Source organism: Sardina pilchardus, chromosome 5 (genome assembly GCF_963854185.1).
Source record: "Sardina pilchardus chromosome 5, fSarPil1.1, whole genome shotgun sequence".
NCBI lineage: Eukaryota > Metazoa > Chordata > Actinopteri > Clupeiformes > Clupeidae > Sardina > Sardina pilchardus.
Genome location: NC_084998.1, coordinates 7,048,707 through 7,066,206, shown reverse-complemented (window position 1 = coordinate 7,066,206; position 17,500 = coordinate 7,048,707). Strand labels below are relative to the sequence as shown.

General features: G+C 43.2%; 2 protein-coding genes across 2 annotated transcripts in view; both read right to left on the bottom strand.

Moving 5' to 3' along the window:
- Positions 1 to 12,955, bottom strand: part of abr (ABR activator of RhoGEF and GTPase) — a 153,761-nt gene extending 140,806 nt beyond the window's left edge. The window contains exon 1 of the mRNA XM_062536178.1: positions 11,914 to 12,955. Coding sequence (XP_062392162.1) covers positions 11,914 to 12,778 — 865 coding nt within the window. The 5' untranslated portion in view covers positions 12,779 to 12,955. The remainder of the gene's footprint in view (positions 1 to 11,913) is intronic.
- A 3,297-nt stretch (positions 12,956 to 16,252) lies between these two features.
- Positions 16,253 to 17,500, bottom strand: part of aspa (aspartoacylase) — a 6,884-nt gene continuing 5,636 nt past the window's right edge. The window contains exon 6 of the mRNA XM_062536195.1: positions 16,253 to 17,500. This exon is cut by the window's right edge and continues 159 nt beyond it. Within this exon, the coding sequence (XP_062392179.1) occupies positions 17,462 to 17,500 (39 nt within the window). The 3' untranslated portion in view covers positions 16,253 to 17,461.

Below are 17,500 nucleotides of genomic sequence, written 5' to 3'. Positions count from 1 at the left end.
AGCGTGCAAGTGTGCGTGAGTGAGAAAGAGAGAGACAGAGAGAGAGAGAGAGAAAGAGGAATACAGAGAGAGAGAGAGAAATGAATACAGAGAGAGAGTGAGAGAGAGATATATATACAGAGAGAGGAGAGAAAGAGAGAAAGATATATACAGGGAGAGAGAGAGAGAGAGAGAGAGATTAATACAGAGAGAGAGAGAGATATACAGAGAGAGGAGAGAGAGAGAAAGAAAGAAAGAAAGAAAGAAAGAGAGAGAGAGAGAGAGAGAGAGGAGGGGGCCACTGAATTAATGCCACCATCCAGTAAAACACGGCGCTTAGAAGAAAAAAAAAAAACATCTCCACGTTCCGCATCACTACTAATCTCCCAATCCCGTCCGGATTACCTCGCTGCCGCTACCACCCTCCTCCTCTGGCACAACCCACCGCTCCTCCACGCCACCTCGGCTGAGCTGCCAGGGAAAAAAGGGGCACACACACACACACACACACACACACACACACACACACACACACACACACACACACACACACACACACACACACACACACACACACACACACACACACACACAGCCACACCAGGCTGCACCCGTGCTGTACCAACGCAGCCACACACACCGGCGCCTCAACCACGCTGGCAGCGGAGACAGACGGAGAGGGTTTAATGATTATTACACAATAACTGCAGCCGGTGATAATTTAATCAGTCAGGACTGAATCCACTCTCAAGGCAATCTAATCTCAAATGGATCTCCGGAAGACTGAGTAGACACAAAGGACGTGCACTAGTTAGGTGTGTGTGAATCTCAGAGTCTCGGTGTATCAGCTTGTGATATCGCATCAGTAATACTGCAAAGGAATAATTGTTCCTGGTGGGTGTCCTGTGGTCCTGTGTGTGTGTGTGTGTGTGTGTGTGTGTGTGTGTGTGTGTGTGTGTGTGTGTGTGTGTGTGTGTGTAAGGTGGGGTGGGGGGGGGGGGGGGGTTGCATTTATTGGAACAGACACACCACATCCTCATCTGGCAAAAACCAACAAGGCTCATCATACACAACTCATGTCTTACACACACACACACACACACACACACACGCACACACACAAAATAAGGATGCATATGAAGACACATCATTTTCAGCCCCTCCCCCTCCCCTCTTTCCCTCCTTCTGCATGTTCTCTCAATCTCTTTCTTCATTTCTTTGTCTGGCATCTCTCTCTCTCTCTTCCTCTTTGTACAGAGCCAGTTCTTGAGGTGTTATTTTTCACCCTCTCTACCCCAGTGCATCCCCTGCTTTCTCTCATCTCCCTCTCCCCCTTACACACTTTTACACACAAACACACACACACACACACACACACACACACACACACAGCTGGAATACTACACATATAAATCATCATTAAGGCCTGTTCAAACATTTCATTACTAAGAGATATAACACATATTTGCTGTGTAATTTGAGAGTGTACTTTAGCACCTTTTGCTTACTTCCAGTATTACTAGTGCATTTGTGAGGGCAAGAGTATGCATGTTTGTGCCTTTGTGTATAATATTTTTGAGAAGTGATCCTGTTTAGGCAACAGTGCTGGAAAACACTGGATGAGGCCACTTTAACAAATCAGTGGTAATAAGGGGCCCAAACGCCATTATTTACACTAGCAGCCCTTTGTTTCACTCTGTTGGGTTTGGACTGTAATGAAGCTCATCCAAACACCCCCTAAAGCTTATGATGTAAAAGTGTATGGTGAGCAAAGTGTGTGTGTGTGTGTGTGTGTGTGTGTGTGTGTGTGTGAGAGAGAGAGAAGGAGGGAGAGTTACGACACATGAGGGCAGCAGCCATGCACTGTCCACCACCACCCCTTCGGTCTCCTTTGTCATCGTCCAATTAGCAACCCCTTCCCAGCAGGACCGGCGGAACTGCAGCCTCCACAGGCCCTTGGTTGTCCCTCCATCACACACACACACACACACACACACACACACACACACACACACACACACACACACACACACACACACACACACACACACACACACACACACACACACACACACACACACACACACACACACACACACACACACACACACACACACACACACACACACACACACACACACACACACACACACACACACACACACACTGTCTACCTTGACTTTCTGATAACCCTTTGTGTGTCTAGCACAGACAGGCCTAAGCCAAGTCCCATGTTCTTTAAGAATAAGAGAGAGACAGATAAAGAATAAGAATGAGAGAGAGAGAGAGAGGAAGAGGAGAGAGAGAGAGAGCAAGAAAGGAGGAGAGAGAGAGAGAGAGAGGAAGAGGAGAGAGAGAGAAAGAAAGAGAAAGAGAGAATGAAAAAGAGAGAGAGAGAGAGAGAAAGAGAGAGAGAGCAAAGGAAGGGAGTGAGAGAGAGCGCAAGAAAGGAGGAGAGAGAGAGAAAAGGAAGGGAGTGTGAGAGAGAGAGAGAGAGAGAGAGAGAGAGAGAGAGAGAGAGAAAAGGAAGGAAGAGAGAGCTGTGCCCGGATGTGTGTGGCGTGTGAGTGCGCTGGCACGTTCCGTGCCGACCAAAATCACTTTGATCTATTGAGGTCAGACGCAGCATCCTGGAAGTGGCATGCCATTGGACAGAGAGTAGATGAGGTGGCCTGGAAGAGAAACTCCCACCCCTCACACACACACACACACACACACACACACACACACACACACACATAAACATGTGCAGACACATGCGCACATGCGCACACCCACACACATGTACACACACATGCCCTCTGCCTGATGATTTATTCATGCCGCTTGGATTTCATTAGTGTTTGTTTTCATGCAGAAATCTACGTTTGGCCTATTTCAGCTCTGTCTACATGGCAGTGGCTTCACAGAGCATCACACAGTCTCAGACACACACACACATACACACACACACACAAATACAAAAACGGACACATACACACAATTATAAACATAAACATATAAGACCAAAATACACACAGACAGACAGATAATGAATGGAACAGTCCCTTTTGCACATCATGTGAAATGTGTTCATTGTGGATTCCGTACACCAGTCAGACCATCTCAGTCAGTAGCCCAAGTCACCGAAGCACTGGCCTAATAACCCCAAACCATTTGACAGGCTAGCAGGAGAGACAGGAGACTAATAGACCTGCATTAACCCCCAAAGACACACCCAGACTGAGAGGGTGAGAGACTGACATGCTGAGAGAGATGGAGAGGGAATGTAAGAAGGGAAGGAGAGAGAGAGGTACATAAACGAGAGAAGCAGGACATGAGATGGAGAAATGGAGAATGGGAGGAGAGCCAGGGAAAAGGGCAAGAGAGAAGAGGAGATGAGGAGGAGGAGGAGGAGGAGGAGGAGGAGGAGGAGGAGAAGAAACACCTTGCTCAAGAGCAAATTGCTTTTCCAAAACATCAATCATAACATAACCGCGGGCTACCAGCCCACCACAGGAGATTGAAGTCCATTCGTCAAGGCACTCCCTGGACGGGGTCCAGTTAGTACCAACCACCAAGCACCCCGCCATCCTCTCAAAGGTCAGCACCATAACATCAGCACAAGCCCAGAGTCAAAACACTTTAATACATTCACATTAGCTAGTAACATTAGCTGTTCTCTATCGCCCCCCAGTGGGCAAGGCATGTAAATGTGCTCTAAATATATTTCACAAAGAATGATCGTCTAAAATGAACAAATAAATGAGAAATAACAAAAATAGCAATAGTTTAACCTCACTTATATAAAGGGTACTCAAATACTATAGAGACAAACAATGGGTGGTCCCCAGATGACCAAAATCTGTTCCAGTTATTATTTGCTCTCATGACATGGACAATGTGCCACAGGTGTGAGAAAGAACTCTGCAGGATAATAATGTCACCACAAATGTACACAAAAATATAAAATAAAACCGCCGTGACGAGGCTCATTACACTGGGGACACGTAAGTGTGCTGCTTTGAAGCAACATCTCTGACAAGTAGCGATGGAAAAAGTCTAGTGCTTGTGGCTATGTCAAAAAAGGGCTCTATCTATAACAAGGCCTGAGACTCTGCCAATGCCATTCCACCGTGCCCCCTCAACATGGTGTCCAGATGAGTCAAATGTCCAGACCCTCGCAGGCTGATAATGGACAAAGGAGGGGTGTGGGCGGGAGAGCTGAGTGCTAGTGGGGGGCAACATGTGTGAGAGATGCGTCACCCAGGCAGAGGGGTCAAGATGAGCTGACTCTTTAACTATTACGTCTGTGACTCAGCCTATTGTGTTAACCGAGGATAATGGATGCAATTACTGGCACCATGCGTGCGCACACACACCATCTACGCACTACTACGCACTACACATTACACACGCCCACGAGAAACACTCTCACAACCAAGCAGAGATGCCTGCAATCAGCACCAATAGGGCTTCTGCTTTTCTAGCTCAGGATCTGTTGTCACCATCTACATGTGAGACGACCACTGATGAATCAGCTAGAGACGGACATGGCACCTGCAAGAGGCTTCCTCATACCCACAGACTTGACGCACGGACGTGAGATCAACTAGTGGCCTGGAAATCCCGACCCACACCTAGAGAGATCTAGAGTCTGGGTCATCTAGAGAGATTTAGTGTCTGGCTACATGAATAATGAAACCGGCCCAACTCAAGTGGCGGCACCAAGTGTGCATTTGAAAATCACTGCACGCAATTAGATAACACTACGACCAGTGTTTAATGACTGATGCCGAACTTCGACACAATTGGATTACACTCCGAACAATGTTTAATGACTGATTCTAGACCTCGACGTTGTAGCGCTGACATCATCATCTGTTTTGGTCGCCTCTGGCCCGCCTGTATCAGATACACCGATGTGATTGGTGCAGGTCGGCTCCAAGGTCATGGGTAACGGGCCCCATTACTGATTACCACAGTGATTCGCCAAGCAAATTCAAATTGTGCTCTCGCGAGAACTCTGGGTTTCCAGGGTAATCAACTGGTGCTTTTATCGCTAAGTGTGTTTCCCTGGCACTCAGCTCAAATAGATAACATGAGAAAATTTGAAAATAATGAGACCATTCAGGGCTTTAAAATGGAGGTCTGGAGCACACACACCTGCAGAGGAAGGGGACGAGGGGTTAATCATTACTGTGTGGACCGCTAAGTGGACCAGAGACCTCGTGCTCTCTCTTTACAAACACTAAACATGTCGTGTGGCGTGAAGAACAAAGTCAATTTACCATCACACTCTGCTACTCCGCAAACATCACATAGTTTATACAGCTATTTCATAAATTATATTATATTATATTAACACTACATTGGTGCTTAAACTACTTAGGCCCTATAGCTAAAAAGCTATTTTAAACTACTTTTAAGTATTTTGTTTGAAAAATGTTCATTCTAAAAATATCTTACAGAATCATTTCGCAATGGGGAAGGGTAAGCTGTACGAAAGGGTTGGACTGTTTCTTATACCAGCCACACACACACACACACGTTTCACCACAAGCAGCTAATGAAACAGGAAATGAGCAGAGAAAGAGAGAAAGAGAGAGAAAGAGACGGAGAGAGAGACAATAGAGAGAGAGAGAGAGAAGAAAGAGAACAGACCACAAGTGTTCTAAAGCTCTGAGTATCACAGTGAGTGCAAGCACTGCAAATCTGACAGGCTGCTTGTTCCCCATTTCACCTGACGAGGAAGTGAAAATGATGAGCTGTTGGACGAAAACAAAGGAATACGGAAAAAGAGAGCCACTGACCGCCCTAAACTATGCCCAACTGCAGAAAGGCGGCACACATGTCATGTTGCCCCACTGATCTAAAAAGCAACTCTTTTCTATACAGTCAATCAGTGTGTTGCTTTTTAAAACTGTGTGTGTGTGTGTGTGTATCCAATGAGAGAAACAGCACATCCTTACATAGAGCCACTGTGTATGCCACTGTGTGACATTAACTGGAGACCAGTCCCACACACAGGAGCTTTGCTGTGTGGCTCCCCATTCACCACACAGAGAGAGTAGTGACCTTTGTCCAGCTCATGGGCTGTAAAAGGCTCATCCGCGGCCACTCATTTGGGTTTTCATTCACTGCGTACAGGAGCATGACTTTCACTAGTGTTCGCACAGCCTATGTGATCGTCGTCATATACCACAAACCTGATGGGGGGGGGGGGGGACGCACACATGGTCCCCCGTCATGACGACCACTCAGTAGTGCATCTGACGTACAAAAGTCTTCTCACTTTCAACAACGTTGGAACTTTTGGCCGTTAATGAGTAAGCCTGTGTCTTCCTGCGAACGGGGCGTCTTTGAGACAAATCCGTGGTTTCCTGACCTCAAACTGGTGAGGTGTAGCACAGCTGGGAGAGGCCCTCGAGAGGCAAGAAGGCAAAACCTGTCTCCCCTCCACAGAGACCACAGTGGTCAGCATATCCTGCCCTGTTCGACAGGTTTCCATGGCAGCCAAAGCAGGCTGTCAGTTAACGAGTGTAGTGTGGTTCATCTAGAGAAAGATTGCTAAGGGGTGTGTATGTGTAAGGGGTGAGGGGGGGAGAGAAAAAGTTTGTGTGTGTATGAGTCAGTGAGTGACTGACTGACTGAGAGTGTGTGTGTGTGAGATAGAGAGAGAAAGAGCGAAAGATACAGAGGGAAATAAAGACTTAAAAAAATACAGAGAGAGCTACTGACAGACTGTATGTAATAAGATGAGAGCAATAATTAAGTCAATTTAAAAGGGATTAGTTGCTGGTGAGTTCAAACACTCCACTGTCTTGACTGAATAGACCAGGTATTCAGAAAACAACAGCAAATGACATGTACATGTCTTTAAACAAAGCTCGCCAGACATCTGAATCACATTTTTACACCCAAACAAAGTTAAGAGTCATCTGTTTTTCTTTTGAACAATTCCACTTGGCAGAACAATGACGCAATCACGTACTGTAATGCAATTGTGGATGTGCAGCGCCCTGTCATGGGTCAGGCCTTTCACAACACTGCCTGGTCTGCTCCACTGATTCTAGGCTACTCCGGGCGCGTAACTGAGGCATTCCGTTTGCGTAGCGTCTGCTGCAACAATCAGCTTCCACTATAATCAAAGGAACTGGCTTCACCAGACTTGAGAGCAGCATGTACAAAAAATGTGGACCAAAAACAATTTTACATGACGCAAAAGGAGAGTGTGTGAAAAATGGGTTGGTCAATATTTCCTCTCCATCCTTGAAAGTGCTATGGGTAGTAGAGGTACTATTTAAAGAAAATAATAATGATTGATACCAAATGCGTACAAAAAACAGTTATAACTCTTTTTTTCTTGTTTTCTCCAAATCTAGAGCCTAATAGAAACTAAAAGAGCACACTATACTGACCTTTAAAGGTTCTTTGTGTTGAGAACATGTTTATCTTCTGTCCAACAAAGTTTGGGCTACCTATGAATAACATTTTTCAAAATATGAATGTCCAAACATTGCTTCCTTGATGATGTGTTTGTCATGTGCTGAATACGTATTAAATATCATGAGCTGAAAAATATATGAAAACATGCAACATTTCACAGACTTTTTTGGGGACTCATTCATGATACAGAAAAGGTCTGAACAAAATCTATTAACAGGCAACAACTAGACATTGCAGCAACAACCTTATCTGATGGGACATGGAATGACCCTGAGGGCAGTTCAGCACTTGCACAATATGACTGGACAAGTGAAATGCTCCTCATCAGACAAAACTGAGGAACAAACAGGATTAACCTGCAAGCAGTCTCAGCTCTGCGAGCTCACCTGATCAGACGAACCTCTCTGTCAATGTGTAGATAAGAGGTAGGAGTCATGCTTCCATGACGTGCAAACACAGACGCCCCTGGCGCACACATGCACGCACACACACACACACACACACACACACACACACACACACACACACACACACACACACACACACACACACACACACACACACACACACACACACACACACACACACACACACACACACACACACACACACACACACACACACACACACACACACACACACACACACACACACACACACACACACACACACACACACACACACACACACACACAAATAACCCCACTCCCCACTGTACTACTGAACCAAACATTCCATAGAGGCTGTACAATACAGTAATTACTAGGAACTGTAAACAACTAAAGGAAGAGATCAGTGTAATTGAGGGAGGAGAGTCCTGAAACATTGTCACTGGAAACTGACCTCTGGAGATGGACAAAGTGAAAATGGAAGCGTAAACAAACAAGGAAATACACAGAGACCATGAGTAAACAGTGCCAAGCGGAGAAACGTTGAGATATGATTTGTTTTGCGCAATTCCTCTGTGTATGAAATGTATAGCTTCTCATACTTTCAAATGCTTTCAAATGAGTCACTTCTGTTTAACATGTGGTCATATCCTGTACTTGTGCAAGTGTGCAAAAACACATTAACACTATCACCTCCTGGCTCATTTGCATACTCCAGGACACACGGACACACACACACACACACACACACACACACATACACACACAGGAAGTCTAATTGCATACATGATGGGAGGATGAGAACTAGAGCTGTCTAAAAAAAACAGAAAAGTTTTGCAGAAAATTCAAATGATATTTCCTCGTTCCATTCATGACAGACTGCTTTAAACCAACAAAAAAGATAAATACACACACTTCCTCTAATTTAAATGACTAGCAAAGTGTAAAGTCCAACTAAAGAATTACATTTAAATTGGACAGGATGCAAACACTATTTAAAACTATTCTAAGATCAGAAAAAGCAAACTCACATTCAGAGACAGGTGCAGACTACCAAAAGGCCACAGTACAGTATTCATCTAATTCTCACCTGTTTCACATTCCCAGCTGGTCAAATATAATTCATGGTTTTCTACGGTCTTTCTTTAATGGACACATTTTGTTGTTTTGGATCTAGTAAAGCTAGACAATTTTGTATGTGAAGGGTCACACAGTCAAGTTTTTATGGGGCACACCCTCTCTATTGAGCTTATTTCTGGACTGTTCTGTCAGTGTGGAGAGTTGCACCAGCCCTTGGTTGGGGGAGGATCAAAAGGTCATGGTAAGGTGATTCATCCTCTTCAGAGATGTTCAGACTTGGCAGCTTGTACTGTACGTCCTACTTAGGGAGGAAGTCTACCTTCCTATGTGAAACTCTTGGTAGTCAAACCAAGTCAAGTCAGGTGGACTTTGTGTACGGTATAATCATATAGTATGAAAACACATATGCATTGGAACATACATGCATACCCCCCCCCCCCCCCCACACACACACACACACAGACACACACACACATAAACACATAAACACAAAGAGAGAGAGACAGAGTATGGCGATACAATAGGGCCAAAAAACACTCTCTCGATAAACATACAGAGAGAGAGAGAGAGAGAAAGAGACACTGTCACAATCCTCTGAGTGACACCCGCACACACACACACACACACACACTATTTTGTCAGGAAGACAGCCAACTGTTCCCATTAAAAAACAGGATCCTCCAGGATGGGCCTGGGCAGGCCCTCGAGTGCTCCGAGCGTGAGGTATGTCTCGAAAAATGGTGCGGTGTGAGTAAGAGAATCTGCCCTCATAAGAGGAGACAGGGGCCCTCAGGGAGAGGCCCTGCAACACACAAACTCAATCCATTTGCCCCATCTGTCTGAAGTGATGCTACGCTAACGCTAAGCTATTATTAGCCTCCACTTCCTGCAGCCACAGCCATGGAGGGCAACATTAGCAGAGCCGAAGCGGAGATGCTTGACTAGCGAAGCGCAGGAGGCTGGAGGCGGGCGCAGCACCCAACATCCTGCGTCTCGCTCGCCGTGTCACAGTCTGAATGTGCGCCAGACGCCCAGGCACAGCACCGAACATCCTGCGTCTCGCTCGCCCTGTCACAGTCTGAGACGCTCAGGCTCAGTGCAGGGCCGCAAAAAAACCCACCTGCAGTGCCCTGCTGAACACAACCACACATTTCACACAGTGCGCTGCTCGCAATAGCTCAGAGGTGTGAAGGTAGCCTGTAGGACTTGCATCTGAGGGGGCACACACACACAGACAGAGACACAGGCAGACACACTCATACATGGAACTTCCTTGCAGCTGATGAGTGTTTGCATTGTGCTTGTGCACTGTCCGTGTGTCATTTGCAGGTGTTAAACTGTGTTCCATTTGACTTCCTGCACTGTTGAACAGCCTGCCTTTTCAATCAGACATTAATCAGGTAAACTGAAACAGCATTATTGGTGTGAAAGGCTGCCACAATAGCAACAATTGCTTTCTGTGAGACGTGAACTCTTAGTTCCTCAGTGAATATGCGTGGCCTACTTAACAACAACAGAGCATTAGGTCCGTATTTAGATGTAATCTTGTGATTTTATGAGGCACACTGCAATGCCTGAAAACTCGAATGCATTTTTGAACAAAGTAACTGCTACGTATCTTTGAAAACTGGGCACAGATTCCAATTTGAAGGAATAATAATGCTGACTCCTTTCTCTGCTCACACCTTCAACATGACGAACCTGTGTTACACACCTGTGCCATTAGAACCGAAAATGACAAGCACCTAGACTGATGGCATGAAGAACAGAGACCCTTACAGGAGCCTCTGTGTGGAGCCCTCATAGTCCACTCCAAATGAGATAATGGAACAAGAGATTCTTCAGAAGGATGAACTCATTAAACAAACAAACAGAGGAAAAGGAACTGAGCACACAACAGACTTTCTCATGAAAGCAAACGTTAAGCAATGCAGTCTAACCACGGGTTATTCTGAGCCAAAAGCACACACAAGCAGACCGAAACCACTGCCCATCACGACTGGCATACAAACACACTCTTCAAAATCAGCATGAAGACAGGGCCTACTGCAACCCACCATGCTTTACGCTGCATGCATGGACGACTGCTGCGCCTACAAATTAAGAAACAAGCTAACCACTAGTTTAGTCTGACACTTGCCCCACATACTCAACACATGTTATTCTCTCTCTCTCTCTCTCTCTCTCTCCCCCTCTTTCTCTTTCTCTCTCACACACACACGCCTCAGATTTAGGCCTATTCCTAATCGTCATAGTTGAAGCCCATGAGAATGCGACATGACACCAAGTGCCTTTCCTGACTCAAAAAAAGGATTGATGCTCTGTGTGAAATGATACAAATGATGGATGATGCTTCTTCACACTAACGCAAAAATCTTTTCTAATCCATTCTCGGAAATGTCTTCATTCTTAAATAGGACATGGTCAGAAACCTGCGGCCACATCCAACCCACAACACACATACCCCACTCAAGTGTACCACAAGTAACCATTACTTACAGTCTGCTAATTCAACCTTTACATGCACCTCAGCATCATGAGTTTGTATAGCCTCCTGTCAGTCTCTACATGAGCTCCCACTGTAGGGCCTGACTCGGCTCTGCAGGAAGAGGCATTTGGACTTAAAAACCATAAAACAGGTTCTGAATGTCTTTTTAAAAATCCTACATGGCAGAGTCCACATAGTTTCATGGTGTACCCACCTCTTATTTTACCACTACTGTACACCTCTGGTTAAATCTGTGATAAAACCTTGAAATGGGAAGTTCAAACACCATGTGAGTAATTATCTCTGACCAGTCCTCAGCCAACTTCCCCAAAGCTGAAGTGACTAACTGCATCTTTGACATATACTGAAATGAGTTGACTTCAACATGTGTGGATGTCATATTATGAGGACGCAGAGTTCCACAGTGCTATCAAGCCTACCCAAGCAGCATCCTAATTGTCATTGATAGTGACAGCTCTATCTTCATTCACATAGTGTCACTTTTGGGGAATAATGCAATCACAGCGAATGACATAAACATATCATTACCTGAATCTGAACTCAGATATCCATCACTACGTCTGTCAGGAGTGCTGCGTCCGGAACTCCCTGCCAACCGAATGCCCAAAGGCGAAAGCCTTCCATCATCACTGGAGTCCATATCATTGCTGAGACGAAACGGTCGCAGGGCATCCTTATGCGGATTCCGTCTTTGGGAGTCTCCTGCATTGGGATTTACAAGGTTTCTCGAGACAAAGTTATGGTTCAGTCCCACCTCCTCATACTCATGGTCACTGCCTGGATCAGAACGACCCTCGGCACGGCTAATACAGCTGCCATCAACGACTTGTGATGTAGGTACTGGGGCAGGCGCTGGGGTAGGTGCTGGGATAGGTGTTGGGATAGGTGCTGGAGTCGATGCTGGAGTAGGTGTTCCCTTCTGGGAGCTCAGATGTTTCCGTGGAGGTGGGACGGGTTTACCTGGTTTACTTGGTCTGCCTGGCGTATTACGAACAAATGGACAAATACGAGCGGGATCTTCACCTTGTTTACTAATCACCGGGTCTTTCTCAGGCTGCACTGGGCGTTCCGTGTCTTTTATTTCGATAGACTGTTCTCGTTTCTGTTGTGCCTTATCGGGTTTGGAAATCATGGTGTAGACATCCGACTCGTTCTGGTCGGTGCGTTCCCACCTTTCTTTGTCATAACTTTTCTTACTTCTGGTGAGAGAAGTCTGAAGGAAAATCATTTTAAATTTTTCCTCCGCAAGTGCCTGCTGCAATTTTCTGAGATTGATTTTACATTTGTCCAGTTCCATTTCAGCGTCTTCCACCGACTGTATGTCCATTCTCGGCACTTCCCCATCGGGAAATTCCTTCTTCCAATGTCTTTCGAATTCCTCATGTTCCCACATTGTAGCAAATGAAACAGCTTCGTAACAAGGTGTCTTCAATAACCCGGGACCACACGAAACTACGCGCAAAGAAACTTACTTGGTGCCAGACACGGTCCCACTCTTTGATTCCTTCTTTACGTTGTTGTGAAGCAATGACACGTCCATTGAGCTAAGATACCTAGTTGAAGCGGCAACCCCTAATGCACATAAACTGCAACATCGTAGTTTGCCACACGGAGAACTTTCAGCTTCCGCCACTACAAGTACTGACGTCAGAGGGTGTAAGACCAATTAAATAGCCTACATGTGTCTTTATTAAAATGTGTAAAGGCGTCTCTGTGGTTCAGGGACATTAAAGTCAAGGTATGAATGAAGCGTTCCACTCGTGTAATAGATAAATGAATAATAACATAATAAAATAATAAAAACAATAGAATAGGCCTATACAAGCAGGGCACCACCTGTAGCCTAGGCTACTTTGTTTTGTCCTATAGTAGGCTATAGACAACTTCATCTAATGTTTTTAGCGTTGAAATGGCTACATGTGTGTCTTTGTTCATAACTATAGCCTATGTTAGTGTTTTGTATTCAAACTTAAAGATCTAATATAGCTAAACCAGCTCACAACATGGATTGGTTCTTTCAGGATCACCATTCAAAGTGACTGAAGTGACTTAAATAATAGGCTACATGTTTTAATGGATTTTAAACATTCAGAGATGAGCTAGACTTGGCTTTGAACAGTAGCCTACAGTGACTGCTCAGATGCCTCTGTTCATCTGCAGTCATCTAATTCCACTCCACTGTCCACTGCCAGAGGAGAGCGTAATACATCCGATATGGGTATCATGATATCCAGGGGGGCTTGTGATGGCTAGTCCAGTGTGGTGAAAGAGTGGATCTGAGGAATAGATCCACTGATACCTCCCTATGGTCTCTCTCTCTCTCTCTCTCTCTCTCTCTCTCTTTCTCTTTCTCTTTCTCTTTCTCTCTCTGCACATCTGAGGGTGTGCAGTTACTTTCCCACGAGCAATAGATGTGCACTCACCAAGCCCTATAAAACATGATTTTGAACAGGAAATACAAAGGAAATGCAGTCATAGGTGTTTTCAGATGTAAAGTTATTAAGGATGCTAATCTTTACAGTTCAAAGGAAGAATAGGAATTCTATCAAATAAAGGGGTTTATATATACAGTATACATTTATATATGTCAGACATTGCTCCCCATCAACATTGCAGAGGTCAGATTGCTGTTCAAGTCCTGGAAATGGAAATCAGCAAAAGAAATCGTCAGGCAGGTCATCAATTGTAGCTATCCATCACTACATTAGTATGTCTGTGATAGATAACAGAATACAGTTAATTGAGTTAAATTACATAAATAAATAAAGTATGCGAGTAAATATTACAGAATGTTGCAGTAATTTCTTAGAGTGGATGTGCTGGCAGAATTACATCACTAAGCATTTGCTGCATCCGACTGTGCCGGGCCTCAGATTTGAACTCTGGCCAGGGGAGAGGCAGAGGCTTCCAGGAAATGAAGACCTGTGTCAGGAGCGGAAACATTAATCACAAGAAGCCAAGAACATCTCTGATTGGTGAGAGATAGAGATGCTTGTGCTCTGTTTTGAATGACTTTTCTATCATCGTTGCCAGAGGTGAAGGATAATTTTACTAAAAGCATGTTGGCATCAGTCAATTACAATCAATGTAATTAAGTTAATCTGGCAGTATACCCTGATGTACTTCACTGGCTTGATATTTCTAATTCTAACTGTTTATTGTATCCATCTAATTCTCTTTCTAAGTGAGCAATTTAGAAATGAAACACATCATAGTCTTTTGCAAGGATTTCTTCTCAAAGCCTGAAAACAAATCTGCAAGCAATAGAGTTAATTTCCTTTCCAATGAAGATAGACGGCAATTGGCGTTAATCTAGAGTTATATCTCCCTCTAGTGGTGAACATGTTGGCCATCACTGTGATGCCTATTTACCACTCATTTGTGGGATGACAGCTGTGATTCCCCCAAACCCTGTGCAAAGAAGCACAGCAATGAAATACCACACCAATAATATTTTGTAAAGCTTTTCCTAAGCCCCGTCCCTCCGAACAATTGCACCACCCCATCCCATTATTCTATTTATATTTATAAAATGTACTGTAATTACACTTATTCTACTGTTCTTACTTACATTTTGCTACTCCTGTGTAATGTTACTGTTACTGCATTGCACATAGCCTACTGTATCTAGGCTACATACTGTACTACCGTAATTTCCCGACTATTAGCCGCGGCTTATACAATGATTTTGCAAAATGTCTTCAGCTATGAGGTTAATACAGGGGGGCAGTTATGGTTTTAATATGGTTTTGTTTCTTTTAACTGCGGCTTATACACAATGCGGCTTATGCGGGGAAATTACTGTACATATCTGTCTATACGGTTCATACTGAATATTCATTTATTCAGTTTATTACAATATTGCTGTTAATACACTGCATATGTCTATATCATTTTTACTACTCTTATAATGCTACTGCTACTACTGCGCATATTGTACAGTGCTCTTACTGCATATCCAGATCTTCTGCTTTTATAAGGCTACACGATGGCACATATTTATGTTTATATTTAACATATATTACTGTAAACTATACCACTTTCTTAACTGTATACCACGGTCTCCCATTCATTAGTAATTTGGTTTACATTACTTCATCGTTTTACTACTTAAGGGTGTTTCCCAAAACCATAGTTGCTAACCTGTTAGCAACCTTTTAGCACCTGGTTGGCAATGGGAAATTGCATAGCAATTAAACCAACAAACTACTGTGTAGTATTACTACTAATATTTCTATTTTTTTAAAATATCTTTTTTTTAGGAAATAGGACAGTGAAGAGCACAGAGGATAGGAGTTGGTGAGAGATGAGGTGTGGGTTAGGGAAATGGCCACTGGCCGGATTCAGACTCGGGTCCCTGTCTAGTGCTGGACGGTGATGTTGCACCGCACTATGGTGTCCTCCTGAACTACCACTAATACTGTGGTTGTGTCCACTGACTGCAACCACACACAACGCACATTAGCTTTATGTAATTAGCATTAAAAAATCATATTAGAAAATCATATTTTCTCTGATTCACTTCAGTGACAGTGGCTCCATAATTATTTCTCTCTCACTAGCCTCACAATAATACTTTGATAAATACATAAATAAATTATTAGCTGATAGCTAATAATAACTACAGTATAACTAACAACATCAACGTACAACAAGTTCAAAACTGAACCTACAGTATGTCATTTGTTATAATAATTGAATTTAGGTTTGATGAGAGCTTATAGATGGTGGTACATTTTTGACTGAATTGCTTCAACCCTTCTCATGGTCTCTAAATTAGTCCATTCATGTCACTGTTGTTCAGGTTGGCAAAAACAAGGCAAGTAATGCTACCCATTCAAAATATAAATGATTAAAACCAAACCTGTAAGTGTTCATAAAGTTTCACTTTTTAATTTTGAAGCAACTTTAAAAATCTAGAGGATACGTCAGAAGAAATCTCTCTCCACATAAAACGATTTAAGACTCACAAGATGCTCAGATTATTTCTATAAGGGCAGATATAACAATTGATCAACTTCAAAGGATGGTGTTATGAAAACATCACATACTCATCTTATCTAGGACAATCAAACAGAATCAAATAGTTTAAGCATCAACATATAAAATATTGCATAGCTTTTGAACTTAAAAATGAACTACACTACAACTCTTAATCACCAGAAAAGGCTCAACATACAAACACCAAACCACAATGATTTTTAAAGATTTACCATCATCAATACAGTAACAGTAAACTCATACCAAGTGTATAACATTATGGCCCATATTTAAATCATCTCCACATTTCAACATTCACCACAACACACACTTGATTACTTAATTTACAACCATTAAATAAAACAAGGACAGTACCTTATCACTAAATATGCAGTGGTAGCACATATTGCACGCGCGTCTACTGAGCTCAATCCTTTCTTTTTATATTATATATATTTTTTAATCCCCCATTACAGATTTGTTAAGGCGAGCACAGGGAAGCACCAGTGGAGTCATCTTAAGAGTGTGTGGAGGTTATCTTAAGAGTTTAAGGCTATTTAAAGTCATTATGAAATGTGAACATATCAAAGTGAGGTTACTATAAAGTGTGATACAGTCATCTGAGTTTATGTTGCTCTGCCTCTAATTGTCTGTTATTCCTGAGTAGTAAAAGAGGAGACTATTAGTTGTTCTGAATATGCACAGTACATACGAATATTTTGTCAAGCAGATAAATACATAAATGATTACAGTTTAAACATATAAATCTTGTTTATTCCCTAAAATATATCTATAACTACCTTACTGCTGGGAAAGGTTTTGACAGTAATATCACAAAAAAGTTTCAAAAATAGTATTTCACATAATAAGCTCCACATTTGTGGAATTCATCTGCATAGTTGAATCAATGTTTTCGTAACTCTAAAATATTTTGTTAAAAACTTTATTCTCAAACTAAGCATATTTGTGTAAAAGCATTTCTTTGTATAAACTGCAAATTGGTGCAAAAGTGCGGCATTATTCTGTTTCATGGACAGTTCTCTGAGTTTTAGGGTTAACTAACAGTACCTTCTACACCTATGTGACTTCTGAGGCGTTACTGTTCTATTTTCCTGATGGCTTGGCCAGCTAACGT